This window comes from Loxodonta africana, chromosome 20 (genome assembly GCF_030014295.1).
Source record: "Loxodonta africana isolate mLoxAfr1 chromosome 20, mLoxAfr1.hap2, whole genome shotgun sequence".
Classification (NCBI taxonomy): domain Eukaryota; kingdom Metazoa; phylum Chordata; class Mammalia; order Proboscidea; family Elephantidae; genus Loxodonta; species Loxodonta africana.
The window spans coordinates 56004963-56015662 of NC_087361.1; the positions used below are offsets into that span (position 1 = coordinate 56004963).

At 46.6% G+C, this 10700-nt stretch overlaps 1 protein-coding gene across 2 annotated transcripts in view; it reads left to right on the plus strand.

Moving 5' to 3' along the window:
- Positions 1-9360, plus strand: part of IL10RB (interleukin 10 receptor subunit beta) — a 32019-nt gene extending 22659 nt beyond the window's left edge. For both annotated transcript variants that reach the window (XM_010590312.3, XM_003410153.4), the window contains exon 7: positions 3967-9360. In XM_010590312.3, the coding sequence (XP_010588614.1) occupies positions 3967-4287 (321 nt within the window). In that variant the 3' untranslated portion in view covers positions 4288-9360. The remainder of the gene's footprint in view (positions 1-3966) is intronic.
- The last annotated feature ends 1340 nt before the right edge of the window (positions 9361-10700 follow it).

Consider the following 10700-nt stretch of genomic DNA (forward strand, 5'->3'; position numbering starts at 1 on the left):
ACTGGGCCATTCCAGCTGCCAGTATTCCCAGGAGTTGGAGGAGTGAGTGTCTCCGCCATAAGGGATCTGGGCCGCACAGCACAGCATCCACTGAGGACACAAAGTGGGACACAGCTGAGACAAGGGTTTCAGAGAGTCTAGAAGAACCTTCTAAAAAGAGTGCCAGTGAGACTGCAGCTCCAGCTTAAGCAAAGACTCCTCTAGAGGTGAGCTTTTGAGAAGGCACATTTGCAGCAGGAAGAACAAAGAGGGCCGGGCCCTTTGCTCTGGTTAGACGGTGTTTTGTTAACCATAAACCAAGAGGAAACAAAGGGCTGCAATTTTTGCTTCTGGCTTTAAAAAAGCCGATCAGTTAGGAAAGGACAGAGGAAACCAGTGCACTTCTGGGCAAATCACAGCCAGAGACAAGCGATAGTAAAGGGCCCTTTGAAATGAGCTCTGTCCTCCAAGGCCAGGAGACTCAGCAGATAGGACTGCAGAATTGGCCTCTGTAACATCTGAGGAACTGGGGTGGGGGGGGGTATGGGAGGGGGTGCTGGAGAAGGGCCTGGAGAGTGAGGGTGAAGGAAGCTTCAGGAAACTACAGAGCAGTTCTGTCCTCACATCACAGAATTCCCCAGTTTGACTTATAGACTCTTCTAACCATGACGCAGAGAATCATTTTGAGCTTTGGGAGATTTTCTGCAGATGGAGGCATTGAGCTGAAAAAGCAACAGGAACTTTTTCTGGCATTGGAGTACTGAGCCGGCTAACCAGCAGCTCTCCTCTTTGAGTGTCTGTCCTCTGCCCTTTTCCCAGGAAATCAAGGGAACCTATCCCTTGACTCCACCGGATCTGAGAATCCTTGAGAGGACCCTTTTCCACGTCCTCCAGCTTCCTTGTTTCCTAACCAACCAAAGTTGCCCTGTGTGTGTCCATCCAGGAGATGTGACCTGCTATTTGCTCCTTAAGGCTCAGTCCCTCTTCCTTGGTACCTCCCTCCCCCTTTCCCAGGAGAATCAAGGGTAGTTTCTTGCCCATTCTCATGAACCTGTTGGATCTGAGGATTTAGGAAGGCTCCCCCTCCCCGCAGCTTCCACCTCTGACTGTCAGAGGTCTGGACATCAGTCTTCCTGCCCCCTCCCTCTCCCTTCCATCGATGGCAAAGACCCAAGAGGGGAAGTCCTGAAGGCTCCACCCCAGCAGGTAGTACAGCTGCGTACAGCTTAAAAAAATAAATTAATTAATTAAGTTCAGTCAAATTAAGTCGTATCAAGGGGCTGAGTGTGAAGGTTACGTGAAGAGGGGAGCAGACTGATCAGTTAAACGTGGAACAGAGTCAACAGCCAGAGGGAAGGGGTTAAAAATGAAAAGCTTTAAAGAATATTTGTCCATCCAATCCCAAGGATTGAGGGGGCCTCTAGGAGGCAGAAGAATGGAGATGTTTAAACCAGCAGGTATTTCAGGAAACATATGTGGGTATCATCATTGTTCAAAAAGCTGGAGAGACCAAACTGTCCACCAGCAGATGAACAGATAAACAAATGTGGTGTATACACACAATGGAATACTACTCGGCCTTAAAGAGAGATGAAGCCCCGATGCACGCCACAACATGGATGAACCTGGAGAATACGCTGAGTGAAATAAGTCAGTCACAAAAGAACGATATTAGATTATCTCACTTATATTAAATAATCAAATATGTAGAAACCAAAGATTATTAGTTTTACCACGGGTAGGAGAGAGGGCATAAGGGGGAGTTTGCGGCTTAGGGGGCATTGCGTTGATGTTAATGGTGGTGGAATATTGGAAAAGGATAGGGAGAGCTGTTGCACGACTTGAAGAATGTGATCAGTGTCGCCGCGTTATACATCTAGAAACTGTTGAACTGCTGTGTGTTTTGCTGTGTATATTTTCACCACAAATTTTTTTTTTTTAATTGGAGAGAAAGGGATGATTGGAATATGGTCCCTGTCCTGAAATAGCCCAGTCTACTAGGAAAGATGAGCTGTGAAGAGTCGGCGTAAGACAGCACTGTGTGCTAGAAACATTAGGAGCCACGTATGGTCGATCCTCACTGTTCGTAGATGGCATATTTGCAAACTTACCTACTTGCTAAAATGTATTGGCGATTCCAAAATCAATTCTTGTGGCACTTTCCCGGTCGTTTGTGGACACGCACAGAGTGGCGAAAACTTCGGGCCACCCCACACGCGCATTCCAGCTGAGGTCAAACACGGCGCGGAGATGGAACACAGCACTGCTCTGCCTTCCTGCTTCAGCTCTCCTCTGAGAGAATGTCCTTCTCACAGCCTCTTTAGTGCCACATTTTTCACCTTTTGTGCTTTTTGTTGGTGGTTCTGCTGTTTAAGCTCGCCCCCAAGCATAGTGCTCATCTGGGTTCCTAAGCATAGGAAGGCTGTGATGTGCCTTTGTGTTAGACAGGCTTCGTTAGGGCAGGAGCTGTCGGGCTGTCGTCATGAGTTCAGTGGCCATAAATTAACAGTGTTTATTGAATTGGGTGTCTTTAAGCAGAAATGCACATAAAACAAAGTCCAGTATCTATCTGGTGATGAGAGTGTTGTGACCACAGGCTTCTAGGAACCTAACCCTGCATCTCCCTAGGATGAGTGGTTCTCTAGTCACTGATTCAGTGTTCACAGCAACTTTATAAGACATAACTATCACGAGTAACAGGAGCCCTGGTGGCAAAGTGGTTAGAGTGCTGGACTGCTAAGCAAAAGGTCAGCGGTTCAAAACCACCACCGGCTCCAGGGGAGAAAGATGTGGCCATCCGCTTCTGGAGAGATTTACAGCCTCGGAGACCCCATGTGGTTGCTGAGTCTGAATCGACCGGACAGCAATGAGATTTTCTAATCATGAGTAACAACTAACTCTATGTTTTAAGTTTGCTAGTAGCCACATTTTTAGAAAAGTAAAAAGAAATGAATGAAATTAATATTAATACATTTTGTGTAACCCAATCCAAAATATCATTTCAACCTGTAATTAATGTTTTTAAAAATTATCAAGATGCCAACTTCTTTGTTTCATACAATGTTTTGGGAAGCCAGTGTTTGTTTCCCACTTAAAGCACACCTCAGCTCTCACTAGCGCTGTTTCATGTGCTCAGTAGCCACATGTTCGCAGCCCACACTGTGCAGTGCGGTGCCACAGGCTGCAATCAGGGGCGCAGAGAGGGCCGCCTCACTCCCCCTGCGGACCCACGGGAAATTCCCTTTGTTACTCCAAGGTTCGTTCCTGTACTGCCTGCAGAGTCCCTGCTCCTGGGGTAAATGGCACCCTGTCAGCCCTGCAGCATCTGATCAGCGAAAAATCTCCTCCTGGTTTAAAAGGGGAACCATCTGAGGGTGACCTAGACTCGCTTAGTAAATGAAGTGCAGGTTTATGGTCGCGTTTTATAATCCTTTCGTGCCCAATGGTACCTATGGTGACCATGTAATTCTCCAGCCTCTGGGGTTTCCTGGGAAGCTGTTGTACCATTGACAGTACGTGCTGCTGTGAGGCCGGGGCCTTTATGACTGTTTGAGACCAAAGAAACAGGTGTGTGCCACCAATTACTATTTTTACAGGATATTTTATGGGGTGTCTGAATTTTGGGTAGGAAGAATAGAAATTTTGAAAATTTTTATCCTACACAAATGTACCAATTAGACCCTGGTAAGAACCCTGAGGTTTAACTAGTGGTGCGTCCTATGTACCACTAAACACTTAGGGTAGGCTTGTGAGAGGGGGCAAGGAAAAAAATCTATACTACCTACCAAAAATTCATACTCACTCAATGATTCCACATGTATCCACTAATGAAAACACACGGTATCAACAAAAAATTCAAAGCAGAAAATAACTGGGTCACCAAAGGATTATAAAGCTGTGTTTTGTAGCCTGTCTAATGCCTCTGTGAACCCAGAAAAAGGAGTGGGAAGATGTGATCATTAACGTGGCGTGTCTTTTCTCCCACAGTTTTTGAGCTGCCCCCATCAGAGTGCCCTGCTGTTTTTCTCCCCGCCGCCCCCTGAGGAGGATGAAGTGTTTGACAAACTAAGCGTCATTATGGAAGACTTAGAAAGCAGCAAGCAGAGCCCTGGCGACAGGTGCAGCCTCAGGGCCTCATCTCAGCAAGAACCCCTACAGCCAGTTTCTGAGCAGGAAATGCAGGCCACCGGGCACAGTGACCTCCCACTTCTCACGGCTGCCTCTGAGGGGGACCAGAGCACCAAACAAGGGCCTCGGCCCCCTGAGCAAACCCCAGCTCTAGAACTCTCAGACACTGGACTCGTCTAAACAGCAAAAGAGCTGTATTTTAAAGGCTTATCTGGACAAAATACTCTATCCAGGGACTTGCTGCTTTATAAAGAATTTGTTAATTAAAAAAAAAAAGTTGGCCACTGAGGGTCTAATTTTCAGCCCTTTATGTCCCACGTGGCCAAACAGTTAAGCGCTCAGCTGCTGCCTGAAAGGTTGACGGTTCAAGTCCACCCAGAGGCACCTTGGAAGAAAGGCCTGGCAATCTACTTCCAAAAATTCAGCCATTGATAACCCTATGGAGCACAGTTCTACTGTGCAACACATGGGGTCGCCATGAGTTGGAATTAACTCTACAGCAACGGGTCTGGTCTGCTCACTAAAATACGGGCAAAGTCTAAATTATGAGAAGCAGAAATATTTAAAATGAGGAATAGAAACCGAGACACTGCAAAATCCTTCCAGACTGCTAATGGACTGATCCGAGCAACAGCCTCAACTCAGAAGCGGTCAGCACAGTACTGTGAGGAACTCCAGCTGCTTTGATTCTCACAGATACTATTCCCGAGTTTATTTTTCTACTTGTGTATGTTTTATATCTCTGCTAGTGCTCTATTAAATTTTGACTATTTAACCTGAATGTGTTCATGACACTAGATTTCAGTAATTGTCAGATATTTCATGAGGCTCTGTTTTCCATCTGTGGTGTCCATTCACTCAACAGGTGTTTCTTAGTACCTTCCTGCTGTCAGCCAGGCACTGTGTTAGCTACACAGTCCTCTGGGAGATCCCAGGCTAAGCAACTCCCAAGAATAGAAGGTCCCCGGGGCTTTGAATTCCAACTCAGGCACGTACTAGCCTGTGACCTCCTGTTTTCCCCATCTGTACATGGAAATGATAAGACCTAAGGATGAATGACATTACATAAAAAGTGCCTGTCATGGTGCCTGGCAAAGAGTAGTCAGTTGGTCAATAACAACACAGTCTTCTGGGTGTGACTTTAACACCACAGACTGAGATCAGCAAGAAATATCCCGTCCTCTGTGTCGGATTGCCCAAGAAAGGCCCATCAAAGCCTCCCAATATAGAAAGAACACTTTTTGAAATAGTTTAGTTATCAGGTGAATACCCCAGGTTCTACTCAGCATGACTTATTACAGCCAATAAACAAGAGGCTGAGGTGGGAGATCGGAAAGATGCCTGTACTTCCTTGCACAAGGAAAGGAGCAATCAGGGCTCCCACCTGGAGACTGCTTGCAGGCAGCCTGGGGAGGTGGGATTTTATGGAGAGCAGACAAGGAAATGCAAATTCATCGTGAATATTCAAGACTGACCTTCACACAGGCACTGGGGGAGGGGGGAGGGGGGCGGGAGCGGCTACTATTGCATTCTCTTTAGACAAGAGTTTCGATTCTCCAGGATGGAGGAAGGGGTGGATTTTCCTTCCTTAGGATGAGATTTAAATCTCCACCCAGAGGCGGGTTGAGGGTGTCTGTGGCCTATTCTGTGGCTACCTTGTCAACGACAATTTCAGAAGAAAATGCAGCTTATTCTGCTCAGTGTAGGAGGATGACCCAGGGCAGGTGTCTCTTAGAAGGGCTGGGCTCTGAGGCTGCCTGCTTCAGTTTGACACTTTAAAATGAAACATCATGGAGGAAAATAATCAGAACTTTGTTGACCTTACACTCATTTTGTAGTTCAGTATTTTAAAATTATTCTCAGTAGTGTACTGCAAAGGAGTGACCAGCATATTTTGGTTCTTAGCACATCCAGAGATCTGGGGTTAGTCGTATGGCAAAAGAGAAATCAGCTAATTCTATTGCCCAGTTAGGGAAACCCTGGGTGGTGTGAATGGTTAAGCACTTGACTTCTAACCAAAATGTTGGAGGTTTAAATCCACCCTGGTGATCTGCTTCTGAGAGATCACAGCCTTGAAAACTCTGTGGAGTATAGTTCTGTGCACACACAGGTCACCACCGTGGGTCAGAGTCAACCCAATGGCAACCGGTTTGGATTTTTTTGGTTATTCTCCAGATAAGCTTTCCCTTCCTGGATGTGGAGTTGATGGGAGGGCTGTCTTAAGTACTACGCTGCGTGGGTACATTTGATTTGAAAGAGAAGAAAGAGGTATCTGGTGGCACAGTGGTTAAGCGCTTAGCTGCTAACCAAAAGTTTGGCAGTTGGAACCTAACGAGCTTCTCTGCAAGAGAAAGATGTGGCGGTCTTCTTCCTTATGGATCACAGCCTTGGAAAGCCTGCGGGGTGGTTCTACTCTGTTCTGTAGGGTCGCTATGAGTCAGGATCCACTCGATGGCAACAGGTTTGGGTTTTTGGTTTGTTTAAATGAGAAAACTCTTCGACCCTGCGTGGTGCAAGCAGTTTGTGATCTGCTGTTAACCTAAAGATTGGAGGTTTGAACCCACTTGGCAGTTTCATGGAATAAAGGCCTGATGATCTGCTTCCGTAAAGATTACAGCCAAGAAAACTCTACGGAGCAGTTCTACTCTGTCTCGTGAGTAGACTTGAGTCAGAATCAGCTCAAGGGCAATGGGTTTGGTTTTTTGTTTTTAATGAGGAAGCCGTGCAGCCTTTGGGTTTCCAGGTCTCAGGCGTTTGCAATATTGAAGCAAGGGTTTGGTTGGGGCCTGTGGGTTTCATGAGTAGAGAGGAACCCTAGCCATTTCACTCACAGCAACCCGGGAAGGAGCAAGTCCTGCAGGGCAAAAGGTGTGTGGTTCCCTCGTGCAGCAAGGCCCAGGCAGTGGGCCCAGACTTCAAGGCCCCAGTGGGCTTAGACAGGAGGGTTTCATCGGCCACCATGCTGGGCTGAAGACTGGAGGGCTGTCTGCTTACTTTAAGGTATCAGAGTAGCCTTGGAAGACTTCAGGCCCCAGGAAATAGGAGGGCAGTGGTGGTTCAGTGGTAGAATTCTCACCTTCCACACAGGAGTCAGGGGTTCAATTCCCAGCCAATGCACTCCATGTGCAGCCCCCGCCCGTCTGTCACTGAAGGCCTGTGTGTTGCTGTGATGCAGAACAGATTTCAGACTAGACAGACTAGGAAGAAAGGCCTGGTGATTTACTCTTAAAAATCAGTGAAAACCCTCTGGATCACAATGGTCCAGTCTACAACTGATCACAGGGATGGTGCAGGACCAGGCAGCATTTCGTTCCATCGTGCCTGGGGGTCTCCATGAGTCTGGGAGCTAACAACACCAGGGAGGAGGGCCATCAGCCCACTCTCAAAATAAAAGACTGGATTTTCTGCCGTGACAACAGAATGGGACCCAGAGTCTAAATTCATTTGGTTTAAAGAAAATAATGTGTCAACATGCATAGGCCATGATTCTCAGTGGTTTGGCAGATACTATGTAATCATCCTCTATTTTGTGATCTGATGTGAGCAGCCAATCAGTTGAAATGGACCTTTCCTTGGGGGTGTGCCCTGCCTCCAATATATAGGGATGTTTTGGCAAAGCTCACTCTGTCTGGATCCTGCACCTGACTTGTCGTTCTCTGACTTCCAGTTCTTGGACATGAGCCAGCAGCCTGCCACCAGACATGCAGATTTGGGGATTCACCAGCTCCCACAGCCCCATGAGCCAGCAGCTGACTCTCTGACCTGCTCATTTTGGATCCATCAGCCCCTGCAACCACATGAGAAAGGAGAAGCCTCCAGCCTGAAACCTGACCCATGGATTTGGGACTTGCCAGCCTCCACAGCTGCGTGAGTCTGTATGCGAGGAAACCCTGGTGGCATAGTGGTTAAGTGCTATGGCTGCTAACCAAAAGGTCCGCAGTTTGAATCCACCAGGTGCTCCTTGGAAACTCTCTGGGGCAGTTCTACTCTGTCCTATAGGGTCGCTATGACTCGAAAGCAGTGGGTTGGTTATATATATATATACACACATATATATACACTTCACTGGGTTTGCTCCTAGGGAACCCAGCCTCACACTTGGAGGCGAAACTCATAACCACGGCAAGCAACTATTAAGCAATGACAGCTGCCGTTTCTTAAGGGCTGTTAGGTCCCAGGCAGTGTGCCAGGGACTTTTTATGTATCATCTTCAATCCTCATGATAAATCAAAAGCTAGTTGCTCTCAACGCTGACTCATGTCTACCCCACATGTGTTAGAGTAGAACAATGCTCCACGTGGTTTTCAATTGGCTGAATTCATGGAAGCAGACCTCCAGGCCTTTCTTCCAAGGTGTCTCTGGGTGGGTTTGAACCACCAACTTTTCGATTAGCAGCGGAACACTTAACGCTTTGCGACATCCAGGGACTCCATATCCTCATAATAGTCCCTCAAATGATGCGTTCTCACCCCATCTTACAGATGAAGAAACGGAGGCTTATAAAAGCACCTGCCAGTAGTCACACTGTAATAAATGGTGCTGTGCTTTGGGGAGCTGGCTCGCCTTCATGTTTTCAGTCCACACTGTGGCTGGTTTATTTTCATGTCTGTCCTCCCAGCCAGACCAGGAGGTACCCAGGACAGAACGGAAATTTGATTCATCTTTGTGTCCCCAGCATCTACTGTCGCACCTGGGTAGGTAGGACTAAGAAATACCTGCTGAATTAACGGATAATAAAAAATGGTAAACTGAAGCCTTCTTGAATATGTGACAACTGCACAAATCTAGAGTCGTTAACATATGCAGATTAAACAGAGAGATGTAAATTAACAAAATATATGGACGAAAAAACAAACCCAGTAAAAATATTGCAGTTTAAAAAAAAGGGCGGGAGGATGATATTCTGCATAGGTTATCTGGCTATTTTTAAGTTGAATTGAAGTTTTTTAAAGCAGGATATCAAAAGACACTCAGAATTTTATAGCAACTCAGTTCTTATCCCCACTTTTAATATTTTTATTTCTTATTACTAAAATGTGGCCCTTATTTTAATGTGGCCCTTGTTTAATGGAGAACAGATTTTAAATTATACCCTCAGTGGCAAACTTTGTTTTAACATTAAAAACTATCTTTGAGCACAGGACCAATGATGGAACATTTTTGCCAAATGGACTCTTAAAATTTAGCTCTCTGGCTGTTTAGACAAGTCCAGTGTTGGAGAGTTCTAGAGCCTGCTTTTGGACAGATGTTCTCGGTTCTCGTTTGATGCTCTGATCATCTTTAGAGGCAGACATGAAAATTAGGGGGTCACCCCCCCGCCCCGAGTTTGTTTCCTTCTCAGAGAAGACCAGGGGATTCATTCAAGGGGATCCTGCTAATATGGGGTCCTGAGGCTATAGCCACCCCCAGGGTTTTGCTTGCTGCTTTCAGAGTTATGTGAAATGTCATTTACTTTGTCACAACTTCATTCTCACCAAAAGGAGGTTGTGGTTGTTAGCTGCTGTGGAGTTGGCCCCTGACTCATGGTGACTCCATGAACAACAGAAGAAAATGCTGCCTGGTCCTGCCATCCCCATGATCAGATGCGGATCGGACGATTGTGATCCATAGGGGTTTCTTTGGCTAATTTTTAGAAAGAGATCGCCAGGCCTCTCTTCCTAGTTCATCTTTGCGTGGAAACTCTGCTGAAACCTGTTCTGCATCCTCACAACACACAAGCCTCCACTGACAGATGGGTAGTGGCTCTGCTTGAGGTGCCTTGGCCAGGAATCAAACCTGCGTCTCCGTATGGAAGGAAGACGAGGGCTCTACCACTGAACCATCACAGCACCACCCCACCCCGCTTACCACCAAGAGGTAAGGAAGCAAGACTGGAGAGCTTGGTAAGGGTGGACCAAATACTGCCGAAGAAAACCTAAAGTTAAAAAAAAAAAAATCAATGTTTTCCCTTTCTTTTTCTAGCCTTTCAGAAATTCTGTGTAGAACTGAAGGCTAAAAAAATACTGTTTTTAAAAAATGACACAAATTGCATTTGCCAAATAAAACCGGGGAACTGCCACACTGGGATGGTTCCTATTTTAAAGCCAGAGAAAGCTTTTTTTTTTTTTTAATAATTTTTATTGTGCTTTCAGTGAAAGTTTACAAATCAAGCCAGTCTCTCACACAAAAACCCACACTCCCAATTATTCTCCCCCTAATGAGACGGCCCGCTCTCTCCCTCCACTCTCTCTTTTTGTGTCCATTTCTCCAGCTTCTAACCTGCTCCACCCTCCCATCTCCCCTCCAGGCAGGAGATGCCAACATAGTCTCAAGTGTCCACCTGATCCAAGAAGCTCACTCCTCACCAGCACCCCTCTCCAACCCATTGTCCAGTCCAATCCATGTGTGAAGAGTTGGCTTCGGGAGTGGTTCCTGTCCTGGGCCAACAGAAGGTCTGGGGGCCATGACCACCGGGGTCCTTCTAATCTCAGTCAGACCATTAAGCCTGGTCTTACGAGAATTTGGGGTCTGCATCCCACTGCTCTCCTGCTCCCTCAGGGGCTCTCTGTTGTGTTCCCTGTCAGGGCAGTCATTGGTTGTAGCCGGGCACCATC